This window comes from Osmerus mordax, chromosome 9 (genome assembly GCF_038355195.1).
Source record: "Osmerus mordax isolate fOsmMor3 chromosome 9, fOsmMor3.pri, whole genome shotgun sequence".
In the NCBI taxonomy this organism is placed as follows: Eukaryota; Metazoa; Chordata; class Actinopteri; order Osmeriformes; family Osmeridae; genus Osmerus; species Osmerus mordax.
Genome location: NC_090058.1, coordinates 6420947 through 6437457, shown reverse-complemented (window position 1 = coordinate 6437457; position 16511 = coordinate 6420947). Strand labels below are relative to the sequence as shown.

The 16511-nt window shown below is 41.7% G+C and overlaps 3 protein-coding genes across 3 annotated transcripts; all 3 read left to right on the top strand.

The window, feature by feature from the left end:
* Window positions 1–1690: 1690 nt before the first annotated feature.
* On the top strand, window positions 1691–2737 carry LOC136949250 (5-hydroxytryptamine receptor 1E-like). The gene has a single exon (XM_067243492.1). It carries the CDS (start codon window positions 1691–1693, stop codon window positions 2735–2737), a length of 1047 nt encoding a protein of 348 aa, XP_067099593.1.
* Window positions 2738–4168: 1431 nt separating this feature from the next.
* Window positions 4169–5430, top strand: cga (glycoprotein hormones, alpha polypeptide). Its single transcript, XM_067243784.1, has 4 exons — window positions 4169–4222; window positions 4329–4440; window positions 4776–4963; window positions 5222–5430. Exons 1-4 carry the CDS (start codon window positions 4169–4171, stop codon window positions 5297–5299), a joined length of 432 nt encoding a protein of 143 aa, XP_067099885.1. The 3' UTR covers window positions 5300–5430.
* A 565-nt stretch (window positions 5431–5995) lies between these two features.
* On the top strand, window positions 5996–16046 carry znf292a (zinc finger protein 292a). Its single transcript, XM_067243780.1, has 8 exons — window positions 5996–6172; window positions 7542–7696; window positions 7905–7983; window positions 8134–8269; window positions 8393–8595; window positions 8781–8917; window positions 9255–9396; window positions 9521–16046. The coding sequence occupies exons 1-8, from the start codon at window positions 6023–6025 to the stop codon at window positions 15596–15598; spliced, it is 7080 nt and encodes a 2359-aa protein (XP_067099881.1). The 5' UTR covers window positions 5996–6022; the 3' UTR covers window positions 15599–16046.
* Window positions 16047–16511: the final 465 nt, after the last annotated feature.

Here is a 16511-nt window from a genome sequence, read left to right as displayed (position 1 = left end):
CTCTCATTGGCGCTCGGGGAGGTGGAGGGTGTCAAACCTCTGCGCTCTATGCGCGCTCGCTCTCTTACATTCCATTGAACCGATGTGTGACGATGTCCAGGTGCCGACACACGCGCAGCCGCGACAAAAGCTACCAAATACACAGGGTTGCACGCAGTGAAACATATGGGCATTTGTTAAAATTGCAGGACTATATTAAATGTGAATGGAGTTAATCAGAGGGTAAGTTGTTGTTTAGTTTTGCATGTTGACTTTTACAGTTCTTGTATGTGTGAAAATTAAAAAGCATGGATAGACTGCCTGCCGCTACTTGCCTGAAGATATACCTAGAAAATAGACTTTATTTTCGATGGATTCTCAACAACTGATATCTTAGTTGTTGAGAGTCCATGTATCAGTCTCAATGGTCTGTAATAACACTTTACAGTGTTCCAAATTACATTGTCTTTCTTGTCACCCTTCAGACTGGATTAGTTTTATTAGGTCCACTCACATATTTGAAAGAAATGACTTGAGATGCAGCTCATATGTACGAATCATGGGATCTGGGACCCTGTTGATCCCACCCACCTTAAGAGAAATGTTAAAACATCTCTCTGGTTTCTCTTCAAAACAACTCAAACAGATCAACCATTGTATTTGTGGTCAAGATACTATATGCATTATGAATATTTTGTATCTATCCTTTGTTCCATCAGGGCATTGACAATGATTTTCATAGAGAAGTTCACCTTTCAAATGAGCAGATAATGGTATGTTTGTCCGTTTAATTTTCTTTGATAATATTCACTTTAGTAACTTAAACCCTACTCCACCCCTTCAAAGTAGGGGTGGAGTAGGGTGGAGTCAGGTGGCTGAGCGGTTAGGGAATCAGGCTAGTAATCTCAAGGTTGCCAGTTCGATTCCCGGCCGTGTCAAATTACGTTGTGTCCTTGGGCAAGGCACTTCACCCTACATGCCTCGGGGGGAATGTCCCTGTACTTACTGTAAGTCGCTCTGGATAAGAGCGTCTGCTAAATGACTAAATGTAAATGTAAAGTAGCCTACCGTGAATATGGTGAAATCTGTAAATATGGTGTTCATCTTTGAAAATACCCCTCAGTTTCCAAAAACAATGTAAGCTACACCTTTTTTTCCAAACAAATTAAATTAGATGATGTTGTTTTGCTGCTGTTCAACATCAAAACCTAGAACAGTGCCTTGCATGTAATATTGGATTCTATATTTTATGATTATTCAATTTATAACCAATATGTTTGTTCAGTGTTAAAACCTGATGGTTGTGTAAATATAGTAGTTTGTGATTCATGGATCTCTTGTGCCACCATGTGGAGAGATTTCATCTCAGTCCCTGTCAGAAACCTGTAAGAATTTGGTGCATATAAAAATGGATGCCAACCTACTAATAATGTTTCACTAATTAATTACTTTGTCATAAAATTGTACTGTATTCAACTGACATTGGATACATACACTCATCTTGTTAACATACGCTTCTGCTTCTCAAATGCACCAGATCTACGTATATTGTAAGATCTTTTAATAACACTGTCTTGAACCTTTCTCTCCCTAGGTACCTTTAATATAATGGAGTGCGTGAGGACAAGAGCATAAGTGAATGGCCCAAGGCTTGGGCCAAATACAAATCTAAAACTATTACTGACAAAGTACTTACCCCAGGCATCTCATAATGCTGGTAGTGATTGTACTAAGCGTCATCACTTCCCTCACTGCTTTAATAAATGGCTCAGTCATACTGGTGATCCTGACCACCAAAAAATTGCAACTCCCTGCCAACTACCTGATTTGCTCCATGGCATCCACAGACTTCCTGGTAGCCATCTTGGTAATGCCACTCAGCATTCTCTACATTGCCACAGAGAAGTGGTTGCTGGGTGTTGTAGTCTGCGAGGCCTGGCTGAGCATGGACATGACCTGCTGCACCTGCTCCATCCTGCACCTGTGTGCTATTGCCCTGGACAGACACTGGGCCATCACCAATGCCTTAGAGTATGCCTGCAAGAGAACCCCCCGCCACGCAGCCATCATGGTTATTATTGTATGGACTATCGCCATTCTCATCTCTGTGCCTCCTCTATTCTGGAGGTATAACCTTGATAAAAATAGTGTAATGGGAAATGAAACTCAGTGTGTTATAGAGCATGATCACATTGGCTACACAATATACTCCACCTTTGGGGCCTTCTATATTCCCCTAGTCCTAATCCTGGTTCTTTACTACCGGATCTTCATAGCAGCCAGGACACTTTACCACAGGCAGAGAAGGTCAAGGACCCTCTGCGAGAGGAGAGCCAGAGGAGAGAGCCTCTTGCATGGCTGCCACTCGGTACAGTCCCACTGCATGTACGAATTGCCCACAACTGACCCCAAGCATCCAACGGAACTCCAAAGGCTCAAAGCTCCTGTCACTGTGAGTCAGATGGTGCAAAAGAGTTCCTGTGAAAGAACCCAGATTTGCACCTCCAGAGAGAGAAAGGCTGCCCGGATACTGGGACTAATTATAGGTGCCTTTGTTTTCTGCTGGTTGCCCTTCTTTCTTAGGGAGCTGCTGGTGGGCCTTCAGGTCCTACAGCAGGCCTCACCCCAGGTGTGTGAATTCCTTACATGGCTGGGGTACATTAACTCACTCATTAACCCTCTCCTCTACACTAGCTTCAACCAGGACTTCAAGCAAGCTTTTAAAAAACTTCTCAGGCCCCACAAAAGGATGACATAGGCAGGTGGCTGAGCGGTGAGGGAATCGGGCTAGTAATCCGAAGGTTGCCAGTTCGATTTCCGGTCATGCCAACTGACGTTGTGTCCTTGGGCAAGGCACTTCACCCTACTTGCCTTGTGGGAATGTCCCTGTACTTACTGTAAGTCGCTCTGGATAAGAGCGTCTGCTAAATGACTAAAATGTAAAAAAAAAAAATAGTGCTACATTGGTTATTTTTGTGTGTGTGTGTGTGTGAGAGAGAGAGAGAGAGAGATAGAGAGAGAGAGAGAGAGATAGAGAGAGAGAGAGAGAGAGAGAGAGAGAGAGAGAGAGAGAGAGAGAGAGAGAGAGAGAGAGATAGTTTATTCATGTTGTGTGCGTAATGCAACTGTTTATATTTGGAGCATTCTATGTTGTGTAGAAAGGTAAATACTGTGATAAAATGACAAAATTGTATTACTTTTGATAAAATGTACCTTCTTTAATAAATATACACGTACAACACATGAACAAATCCTCTCAATTTTGTACTAAAGAACAAACATTTTGGTTACACAAAGGACCAAGTCAGGGTGAAAAAATGGCCATGACATGAGTTGCACCATAAGCTTAAAATCCCTTAAATCTCAGAGATTCCATGTGTCATCCTCAATACCTATTGAGTTACATTAGTCTTATGCCAAGGCTTAGTCACCAACGCAACCAAGGCCACAAGAAGTAAAAACAACTGTATTTGAAAGGTAAAGAGATAGTGAAGAAAATTAATATTCATCCTTGGCATTTCAAATCAGATATAGACAGATGGATACTCCTGCAAATGGACTGAAACATTATCCCTGCCCCGAAGTCTGAAACTCAAAAAGGGCTTTAACCGAGTAGGCACATTAATTAAAATGAAAAGCAAAATAACAAAAAAAAAATCATTTCGCCTTTAAACATACATATTGAAATAAATATAAAGTGCTTAGCATGCTTCAAATACGCCACCTATTAACACAATTGCATGAATTTAAACACAGACAGCACTGAGATGCAACCCTGACGTAAATGATATACTTAGCCTCTATGGGAAGTAACATCACAGTCATAACCATTCATTACGTAAACTATTCTGTCCCAAGATTATGTAGTTAAAACACACTCATAATCCTTTGAACAGTTCTTTTGTTCTGATATTGACCAATAATAAAACTATTGACCCATACTGTGTGACTCTGCACGATTACCCGGTAACAACCCATTTGTTTCAGGGATTGAAAACAGCATTCATAATCATGATGGAAGGATGAGGAGCATGTGTGTGACTTTTGAGATAGTTTGTTTTTTCACTAAAGGGATTACCAGGCAGGTATCTAAGTGGTCACTGACTAACAGAGATCACTGATATGGGGGGAGGGGTTTTATCTAATCCCAGCCAAGCACATGGGCGGAGGAACACTGATATAAAAATGCATGGATGAACCCAATGTGTTCACTAAATTGGCTCCCACAACAGCACAAAGGAAGGTATTTGACTTTGTCTCAAGCCGTCAATGAATTGTTTTACAGTTAGTGGGGAATACTTAATAAGAAATATCTCTGTTTTGCAGTGTCTGTCTGTTTGTTTTCTCAGGTTATCTCTGCGACCATGTTGTTCTCATTGAAATCAACTGGAGTGTCTCTTCTCATACTGACAGCACTACTTTACATTGCAGATTCCTACCCTAACGGTGACATGGCACACAGTAAGTTCAGACATCAAGTTGGGACTCTGATTGAAGTGTATAAGGGCACATTGGTGGGAGTAGGGCTGTCTAGAAGGACAACAGATTGTGTTCATCTAGGGTTAAATTTAACAGCTGTTTGTCTTCAAGGTAAACTAGAAGCAAACAACTCTCAGTGTATCATGTTGCAGTCACAGAGAGTTGAGCTTTTCAAGATCTGAGTTGTAGGCAGCCACAAGTGCTACATAATATTGTTTGTAAGCCTTATCCAGTTCTAACCATGCATGGTTGATTTCTAGATCATTGTTTATTCATGGTCTTGACTCTAAATCAAAATTGTTTTCCTTCTGTCATAGTTGGCTGTGAGGAATGCAAATTAAAGAAGAACACTGCGTTTTCACGTGCTGATGCCCCAATCTTTCAGTGTGTGGGCTGTTGCTTCTCCAGAGCTTACCCAACACCCCTCAGGTCCAAGAAGGCCATGCTAGTCCCAAAGAACATCACATCTGAAGCTACATGCTGTGTCGCAAAAGAGGGCAAACCTGTAAGGACAACTTTCAGTCTCATAAAGTGACAGTGTGAACAGTATGTGTATGTATGCATTTGTAATACCATTATCTTTATGTAACAGCAAATTGTTCCAAGGGCTCTTGTCTTCTGGATCGAACAATGTCTTTTTACTCTAATTATTTGTTATTTTTGGATTCATTTTTGCACCTGCATCGACTTAGGATACAATAGGAGGGATAGAAAATACTTTATATGTAAAACTCAACTCTTTCCTTATGTTTCTGTCTCTTAGGTGATCATAGAAAATGTCAGTCTGAGGAACCACACAGAGTGTCACTGCAGCACTTGCTATTATCACAAGTCACCATAAGCATGAGGGAAAATTGGGGATGTCCTCATCGTAGCTTGGCGACATCAGTTGTCTTTATGACACAAAGACAACAATTATTTTACCCTCAAAGTGTGCTGACAATATTTAAAACACTCTAATATGTAGCCTAGTTCTTGTGATATAAAGTGATTGTTTGTGACTGATAAATTGTATTGTGTTGATAAAATCAGTGTAGACTGCGCTATGTGAAATAAAAACATAATCCAACTCAAAGTAACCTGCACATTTTGTTTTACCTATATTGGATCATAGGCTACTCTCATGTTACATCACTTCTATGTTAGTGTTATATTATATGTGGTGTGTTATATGTTCATGTTATAATGTTATATCTTATACATTGACCAATCATACAGACTTATTTGTCAACTTTACCATACTCCTATATTATAGAAATAGGACAACTTGAGGACATACTATATCCATCTTTTCACATCAATATATCATAACATTTGTATCAACTGACAATCAAAAGCCTGCAACATGTCCGGGCAACGAACAAACACCAAATAATCATTAAAGCTCTACAGATAGGTGTGTTCTTCATCAGGATGTCATTCTAAGGTCACTGATGCTTTGTTGATATCAAAGAATGTGGAGCAGTAACAGCAGCCTCTGCGCTCCCCTCCCCCCTTGCGTGTCCGTGCGTGTGCAAGCCTGGCAGCGTACATCTGTGCGTACGCGGCCGTGATTGTTGTGAAGATGGCGGAGGGAGAGACAGAGAAGGAATATGATACACGGAAAGCTATCGAGGTGCTTCGAGAACAGTTCCAAGAATTAACTACAATATTAAAAGAGAGCCCGATATCAACGTTGGAGGCTTCTTTGCATTACTGCCAGGAATTCTGCAAAGTAAGCATTTTTTTTCACCAACCCATCCTAGGTGGTCAGCTACACAGCTTCCTGGCCGAAGATGCGCGTGTACGTTAGCTAGCTAGTTAGCTACAACAATGTAGCTACTGCAGCTAGCAAGAGAACCACGTTAAGGACAAATATAATAGCATGTGTTCACCCCTCCAATATTATAATTTTAAAGAATATGTACATTATAGTATCTGACGATGCATTGTATAAGCTTTTACTAAATACCGTGTGCAAGCATCATTCATTTTTTCAAAGCTTGTGTTGCTAGTAGTTAGCTAGTAGTTAGCTAACTGCTTTGCAGGCTCCCTGTGATCATGCCGTGCAAAGATGGATGAGTAGTCAGGCTGGTTTTAGTGCAATAGTGAACTTGTTTTTTGACGATCTGTGTGAGTTACGAGAACATTTTCGCTTTATATGGTCATGCCTGTCCGAAATAAAGCGGCGTAGGTCAGCTCCTTCAACATCTGTCCATTTGTCCATTGTGCTCAGCCAGATCAATATAGGTGCCAAGAATAGGCCTCATGAGGTGATTTTCCATTTTAAATATAGAAAGCATTTAATTTTATTGTGTTTGTGGGTAAATTACTTGTGTGACTTTATGAATATAATTTATTGCAGTTTAGTGGAAAAGTGGGGACATTTGCCACACAGATGTGTTCAACCAGACAGCATCTGGTCACATTTTGACGAGCATGTGACGTTGACAAATGAAGGAAATTAAGCTTTTATTTCGATAACATTATGAAAGATGCACAATGGTATTTAATAGCAAATATATATGTCTGTAAGAAACCCATTGGGATTAAATAAACTCATGCATGCTGTTGTGCTGACTTGCCCCAGGGGGCTCCTGTTAGTTTTGAGGCTATCAGAGATCAACATGTACACTGGATTGCTGTGAAGGAACATTTATTCTAGTTTGATCCTTGAATATTGCCTCCAAAGAAAGAATCAGGGGTCACACCCATATAATGTCTGCTAGGCTTCCTTTCCTACAGAGATGGAGAAAAGGGGGAAGGGGGGGGGGGGGAAAAGGTTGTTTTTTCTTCCCCTCCTTCAGATCCTGGCTCAATACTTTTTCTTGTTCCATTGTGGCTTCAACTGTTTGTAGATATGTATGAAGTGCTTTATTGCTTGAAAATTAGGCATGCATATTGTGCTTTCATGATCGATTTTGTAAAATGACCTACTTAATACCTAAATTTGATTTTATGAAGTTAATTATACACAATTTAATTTGGATTTACGGATTTAAAAATATCATTATATATGTTTGGATAATTTAGGTTTAGGAGTAGAATAATTATTGTTGTATATGCAAGATGGTTAACTCATGATTGGGTTATCTGGCTTTTAGGTCCTTGTAGAACATGCAGGACGGTGGAAGACAGATGAGGATCCACTGCCTTTGCTGGAGGTTTACACCTTGGCCATACTCAGCTATGCAAAGGCCACTCCTTGTCTCTCCTCCGAATGTGAAAATGTGCCACTTGTACTTGAAAAGCTAACACTGTGAGTAACAATATGATGATTTGGTCAATATATAGTGTTGTGAGACAGAGTGGAGACCAATTTTTGTTCTATTACTGTAAGATTCCCATTTTTTGTATTCATGAAGAACTGCAATAGAGTAATCTAAACCTTTTAAATGTAAGCAAACAAGCGAGTAACTCAAAATATGCTGTTAACTGTGTATTAATGTGTGTTACAACACATGCAGGAGCTGTGTGGAGTTGCTGCTCTTGTTGCCAGAGCCTGTCCCTGGTGTCTTATGGGAGGACTTCCAGTCCTCTGTGAAGGTCAGTGTCCCTACTGCTGCTCTGTGACTAGAACGCTTAGTGAAAGTCAAAACAGAAAAGTAGGCTAATGAGGCTGGAAAATGTTACAAGTAGTTTCTCGATCAATATCATTGCTTTATGATTGAATTAACCAGTTCCTGTCCTTTGTAGATGGCACACAACTTTTTACAAGAAAATGGCAACATGCAGCTCCACATGCTGTCAGCTCTGGCTCAGGAGCATGGCGTGTGGTCCAACACCACACTTAGCCGCATTCTCTCAAATGACATGCCTGAGATTGAGAGAGGTAAATTGTTTGTTTGAACCATGTTCAAGCAAAATCAGGAAACACAGAACATTTATCTTCAGATACAAGGCTGAACCATCTGTTATGAAATTGTGTTTGAAATATGTTTTCTGTTTTCCAAAGTTCATGAATTTTTGGATTTGGAAGGTCCCACACTTCTCAACATGCGCGTAAAGAACCTAATGAAAGATGGATGCATTGAGAAGGCTGCCGTCCTGTCCAAGGTGTGTTCAGAGTACCCGGGATATGAAGGAAAAGGAAACTTCAAGCAAACATATCTGGTTTGCATTTGTATGACAAAATCACCAGAGCAACTAGTGGAAGAGGTTAGTAGGTTTTGCTTTTATTATACCATTTAATGATATGAATGACTGTGTGTGAAAAGTTTTGGTCAACCAGCACCTCATTGCATTCATTATGATACATTACATTGTTAAAAGCAACTTTATTACGTTAATTATGGTCATGTTATTTTTTTATAAATAAGACTTTCTCTTTCTGTCTGGGCCAGATTACACATGTGGACTGTAAAGATGCTCTAGAGATGATATGTAATCTAGAGTCAGAAGGGGAGGAGAAAGAGGCTCTTTGTTTGTGCGCTGCGTTCCTAAAGAAACAGCTTCTCCAGGGAGACATGTACTGTGCCTGGTGAGTCCTACCCTCTCAAACACTTTCCACTCGTCCTACCCTCTCAAACACTTTCCACTCATCACAGAAGATTTTTAATCTGATCTCAACTTCCCAATCATGCTGAAATACTAACAGTGGTAGCACTGTCATCACTTAAATACTCACTCAAATACTGAGTAAGTGGATGCCTAAATTAAACAAGCACCCTTTTGAATCACCCACACATAATTTAATAAGAGTGCTGGCTGTGAAAATATACTTTTTAGGGAATCAGACTATCAGCACTCAGCACAGTGTGTCTGTAATGGGAACTTTCTCTTCCTGCTTCCCAATGCTTTTACTTTCTCATCTCAAGGGAGCTCACTCTTTTCTGGAGTAAGCTAGTGATGCGTGTGGAATCCTCGGCAGAGATGTTTCTCGCTCAGTGCAGGAATATGGCCCTTCTCTCCAGGAGTGTGTGTCACATTCTCTTCCTCATTAAAGTGATCCAATCTGAGGTGAAATGTGCTTCTTCCCTCTTTGTATATGATGTTACTTCTTTTTTTTTTTTTTTTTTTTGCAATATCACGCAAACAAACCTTTACACCATGACTCATTCTTTTTTGTGTGTGTTGTTTTCAGGCCGAGGGGACAGGACTGCCGGCATGTATTGAGATGTGCATACAAGCTCTACAGATGGCTTCCAGCGACAACACGGACAGCAAAGTGACCATCTGCAAAACAATATCCTGCCTTTTGCCCATTGATCTAGAGGTCAAACGGGCATGCCAACTGACGGAGTTCCTTCTCCAGCCTACTGTGGACTCGTACTACGCAGTGGAATCACTCTACAATGAACCAGACCAAAAGCTGGATCAAGAGGAGAATCTACCAGTACCCAATTCACTACGCTGCGAGTTACTGTTAGCCTTGAAGACACAGTGGCCTTTTGATCCAGAGTTCTGGGACTGGAGAACCTTAAAGCGCAATTGCTTGTCACTGATGGGCGATGAGGCATCCATTGTGTCATCAATTGACACTCTTAATGACACTGATGACTATGAGACTGAGGTAGCAGACAAGGGCCCAGAATTCACTGACCTGCAGGATTTTCTTACAAACACTACAAATGAACTGAATGAAATTACTGATGAGAAAGAAAAAAATAGAGAAGCTAAGAAATTAAGGGAGCAGGGATTTGTTTCTGCAAGGTTTAGGAATTGGCAGGCCTACATGCAGTATTGTGTTTTATGTGACAAAGAGTTCTTGGGTCACCGGATTGTTCGTCATGCACAGAAGCATTTCAAGGATGGGGTCTATATGTGCCCGATTTGTGCAGATAGTTTTGACAGTAGGGAGGTTTTGGATCCACATGTTGCATCACATGTAAAGCAATCTTGCAAAGAGAGACTTGCAGCTATGAAAGCCCAGAGCAAAATACGCAAGCCACCACAATCCCCAGGCAGCCAGTCTAAAAGCTTCAAAGATACTGTCGTGAAGGTCGAGGCCAGTTCAAGCGATGGAAATCACACCAGTTCTGACACATTGGTCCAAGTCAGTCCACAGAAACCTCCACCCAAATGTGATCAGGAGTTTACTGATGATTGCTCCTGTCCTGTTACCAACTGTAACAAAGTTTTCAAGTTTTTCCGTCATCTGATGTGCCATGTAAGAGCCCATAAAGATGACGAAGAAGCCACTCATTTCCTCGAGTTACAGAAGCAGAAGGTAGTGTGCCAGTATTGTCGTCGGCACTTTGTCAATGTTAGGCACCTCAATGATCATTTGCAAATGCACTGTGGCACTAAGCCGTATTTCTGCATACAGCTGAATTGCACAGCAAACTTCAGCTCAAATTCTGAGCTCCTAATGCATAGGAGACTACATACAGAATTCAAAGCGCAGTGCATGTTCCCTAATTGCGGGATGATTTTCAACGAGGCTTATCTCCTGTATGATCATGAGGCACAGCATTACCTTACCTACACTTGCAGAATGGCAAATTGTGGGAAGACTTTTGATTCACAGATCCAGTTCAAGCAGCATCAGGACAGCCATGGACCAAATGATGCTCTCGTTAATGAGAACAACCTTGAACCTAAAATGGAACCATCAACCCAGTACTCCCCAAGTAAAGAGGGTAAATGCTCAGCCTTTGTTCGCCTGGAACGGATTAATGCACAGGATTACATGAGGGAAGGGGCCCTCAAATCAGACACATCAAGGTCTCCTCAGCACCCTAAAGAACTGGGACCTGTGAGAGTGAAACACTCAGTTGAAAACATGCTGAATTCTGTTATGAACCCCACAAACGAACCACAGAAGTGTTATACCCCGTTGACTCCACCTCCTGCATTACAGCTGGGGGATGGCAGACCAGATCCCCATCTTCCTCAACCACACCATGCTGCTATGGCAGCAAATGGTGAGAATCCCATGGATCCCTGTACAACCAAACATGTGAAACAGGACCTGGAAGAGAAACCTGATAATGGAGTACCCCCTGTTTATCAGAAAGTGTTGCCACAGATATTTCCCACACCAGCAATTAAGAGTGAAAACCCTTTTTCGTTAGTAGGGTACCCCACCACTCCTACTGTTTCTAGCAGTGATGAGAACGCTCACAGCTGTCCATTTGAGGACTGCACACGCTCTTACAGCACCAACAAAAGCCTTTCCAGGCATGTAAAGAAAATTCACCCTGACATTTTTGAGAAATGGAAATTGGCCAAGAAATACAATAAAGTTGTCAAGATAACAGCAAAAAAGATGTCATCCAAGGCTTCAGATGTTGATTCACCATGCCAAGAGGACAGGACACAGCATCACCTGTCACCTCTATGCAATAATACTGGGCTGCAACAGATGGAATACCCAATTGCATGTTCAAGCTCACCTGCTCCTTGCTTTCCTGTCTCCACTGATCCAGTGCCTATTACTCCAATGATAAACCACTCCATGTACCCTCAATGGGGCAATACACAGACGCCCACTGGACTGATGCCTGCAGACATGTCTCAAGCCTGGTCTACATCTTCTGTGAACAATTGCTATGCAGATGCCTACCACATGAATGATTACCCATCCAGGATCTTAAACCACTGGCAGTCAGACCCTTATCAAACCCCAGCTGTTCACCCATCAGAGAGGGACAAAGAGCATTTAATGGCTGCTATCCACTGTGGTACTATCCCACATGGTTGTTCAGAACCAAGTTTGATGAATGAAATGTCTCAATATGTGTCAAGCTCTTTAATGTTGGATAATGGGGTACAAGTGCACAATGGTGGACACCAATATGGGATGATGCATCCAGATGTCCATCCAGATAGTGTGGATACTTCCCTGATAAGAAAAAGCAATGTCAATATGCCTGACCAGATGGATAATGATATTATCACAGTGGTTGACAGCATGCCAGGGGGGAGTTATAACCCATCCTATGTTCCTAACGATTCTTCCAGTCTCAGCCCCAGGACTCTAATTGACAACCCAAGTAAAGAAATTGGCCATGACAGCCAGATCACACTGCAAGGCACACTGGAGATCATCAACACAGAGAACGTGACACCCAGTTTTCAACATCAAATCGACAGTTCTGTAGATGTCATGCTGAGTCCACCTTTACAGGCAGATATCCCATTTGAAGATGATGCAGAGTCTGAGGCTGCCCCTTCGGAGGAGAAAATTGGCGATAGTGAGGTGCAAAAGGGAAAACGGAGGCAGAGCAAGAGGGCTAAATGGCCAGCTATTATTAAGGATGGGAAAGTCATTTGCAGAAGGTGCTTCAGAGAGTTCTCAAGTACCAAGTCTCTTGGAGGTCACTTATCCAAGCGCTCACAGTGTAAACCACTGGATGAAGTAGACCTGACTGCTGATTTGCCAACATCATTTCTTGACTTTCTCAATGATCCTCATGTTCCTGACACTAATGGAGCAATTTATAATATGTCAAATGGGGATTATACGCAGGAAACTCTCAATGTTCCTACTGCAAAGGCTTCTGAAATTGGCCAACAGGAAGCACAGAAACCCCTGGATTCCCTTCCAACTTCTGGTGGCCATGCCTCCCACACCACAGAGTTCAATGGAAGCCTGGCTGTTAACACCGGGTCTGATACACCCTCTAATGCAGCATGTCCAGAGACCAAGCTCATGGAGATTCAAAACGCTTTTCAGAAGTTGGATCTAGTTGAGGCGGCTCGTGAGAAAATGCTGGAGAAAAGCTTGACAGAGCAGACTCTCAGTCGCAACGATGCAGTCTCAGAAAATCTTAAAAGCGTGACTCCAAAAGTGAAGGTCAAAAAAGAAGTGGAGCATCGGGAAAAGGGCCCCAAGCCTTTTAAGTGTGAACAGGATAACTGTGAGTATGGATGCATGACAAAAGAGGCATTATTTAAACACCTTAGCAAGATGCACGATTACTCTAATGAGATGATTGAGGAATTGAAGAAAACCCCAGTCAAATTAGCTCCATATACTTGTCAGATTTGCCCAAAAACGTTCACACGAAGTACCGGCCTTAGAATACATTATGAAAATGTTCACCGCCTGTCAAAAGATGAGATACTAAAGTTGAAGTTGGGTCTTCGCAAGAAACGGTCAAGTAATCCAAGCACAGACACAGAGCCAGAGAGTAGTAATAGTCATGACAATGGGCCCTCAGTAGGGTCATCTATAATAAAACAAGAGCCACTTGACATTGCTATTGCTGGTCTTATGGAATGCATGGATCAGGAGGGAAGTGCCCCGGAAGACATCCCAGCAGGAAATGCAGAACCCGATCCCACGCAGCAAGTTATAGTTGGGCAGGTGCAGCCAACAGAGAGAAGTCCAATAAATTATGACAGTTCATCATCTGACTTGGCATCAAAATTCAAAACTGGGCACACCCCAGAGGAGAGAACTGAGACGGTCCAGCAAGCTGACCACACTCCAAAGGTGGAGCAGAAGGTAGATAAAATAAACATTGTAGCAGAGAGTGAGATCAAGTCGGAACCTTCAGCTCTGAGTCGGACAACAGAGGCAGTGCCCAGCCAGCAGGACCAGAACCCCTCCCAAGAAAGACCAAGCAGCTCAAAAGGCACACCATCTAAAGATAAGGGTCGAGTCAAAAAGAGGGAAAAAGGCAAGAGGATAAGCCTTAAAATATGTGAGGGTGACATTTCATTCAGCCCCTATAGACCATACCGCTGTGTTCATGAAGGGTGCTCTGCAGCGTTCACCATCCAGCAGAATCTAATCCTCCATTACAGGGCTATGCATCAGTCATCCCTCCCTCAAGGGGAAGTCTGTGCAGAGAAGGCTGATGCCACTAGTGAACAAGATGCTGAGGTCAATGACAGTGAAGTCCGGTGTCAAGTGAAAGATTGCTCGAGGATATTCCAGGGAATCACAAGATTGATTCAACATTACCTATTACTGCATAAATTCACCCGTGACAAAGCTACCGCCATGATGTCTAGCATGAAGGTAGGGACGTTCGAGTGCGACAGGTCACAATGCACGCTCTTCTTTGATTCTGTGGATAAATACATTGAGCACATAAAGAACTTTCACAAGGAAATTAATATCTCAGAGAGTGGAACTGTGGATCAGACATTTAAATGTGAGCATGAGGATTGTGATCGTGTCTACACCACGCGGTCAAACCTTCTTCGTCACCTCATGAAAAAACATGATTTTGTGTGTGATGTTAAGACACAGCATGTTAAAACAGAAGAAGTCAGTCCAAATCACGGCAAAGAGAATATTGAAAGTAAATTTAAAATAAAGAAGAAAATTGCAAAGAAGAAAGATGGTAGAACACCGGAACATTGGACTAGCTTTGGCAAGCCTTCTCTGAAATCCCATGAAGAAGCATCTGCCATGTGCACCAAAAAGTCATCTTTGCAATACCCCTGTATGATAAAAGGCTGTGATGCAGTCGAACGGGCTGAAAGGAATATATTCAGACATTACACCACTCACGGCCTAACAGAACGGTACATTGAGGATCAGAGAAGCCAATTCATTTTCTGTAAAAAGCTCTCACGTTCAAGGTTCAAAGATGCTAACAAATCCGAGGGCATGTCTACAAGCTCATCTTCAGAGCAGTCAGGCCCTGATGAGAGTGGCGCTGAGAGTTCAAAGGTCATTAGTCAGGAGCAGGAGTCATTGGAGGGCGTCATCCAGGATGAGACCAAGCTATCAAACGACGAGAGCTCCGAGTCCATCGCGTCCACAGGGGAGGAGAAGAAACGGAGAGGTCGTCCCCGGAAGAAACCAGCCTGCACAGAAAAGAGGTCAACACCGAGAACTCGCTCGACTGTTATGTCTGAAAACTCTGATCCCGGCACTACTGGACTCATAGAGGAGCAGCCTGAGCAGGAAGAGTCTGTTAAGCCTCTCAGATTTGACAAATCTTTCCTCCAGTTTCTGGACACCACAGAATCTCCCGACACTCCGAAAAGGAAAATGACTGAAGGCTCTGCAACCGAGCTGCCTTTGAAACGGCAGCGAACTTTACAGCAGAAAACTGTTAACATCATGAACAAAATACCTGACGAATTCAAAATCTGCCAAAACCTTGTTGACTTTAGAAACCCTCTAAATCTCAAATCGGTGACTAATGTTAAGATTGTAATGGATAAAACATTTTCAGATGGTGCTGAACATTTGTTAAAACAACTTCAAGACATGCGACCCATGGTAATTATAAAAAAGTGTCTCTATAGTTGATGGATAGCTCACAGCTGGATGTTTTTACTCTCCACTCACTCAGGATTTGAGAAGAAACATGCTGCAGACAGGTCTGTTCATAGCGCATCAGATTTCCAATAGTTAGCAGTTTTTGGTCAGGTGACCATGAAAATATTTTATACTTATGATATGTATGCTACAGTCGATTTTATTATGTATGTTATTAGTCACAAGAACCAGGTAATCTATAGAACATAGATTTTAGAACATGTTTGTATTTATGATGCTTCTAGTACTAAAATTGTTTTTGCTAAACGGAGAATTTTAAGGAAAAACAGAAGTCTTTATATATCCCTATGGGATTTTTTAAGTTGTGTTTGTATTTATTTTTCTTATATATTTTCTTTCCAACACTAGTATCTGTAATATTTACATGTCTTCCACAAAGTGTTCAATAAACTGTAACTGGTCACTTTTGTAAAACTTCTACAGTCTTAGTGTATGTGTTCAATTGTCCATAACAGGTTAGTTCACTCAGAAAACATTGTCCGGTTTCCCACTTGCCTACATTCCGTTCATAAGCACACTGATTGAGGTGATTCTTATTATGACAATAAAACAATGGTCAGACTAATCCAAAACTACTTTGAATTTGCATTCAAATGCACGATAACCAAAAGGCCCACACATACATTCAATGATTGTGATCTTAGTAGATGGAATAAGTTCATTTATAATGGCAGTACCTTAATGTTCATCGACCTGTTTTGATACATGCGTAATGATGTGTGGGCACCTTCCTGCAGCTCCATACTTGTCTCACACCCAGATGATACATTTGAGAATGCCATCGGTAAGATGGGGTCAAAGAGATAACCTACATGCAAACTGCAAAGTTTAGTGTAATGTGTCGATTCTTAAATAAATTAGCTAATTCGATCGTGCATAATTG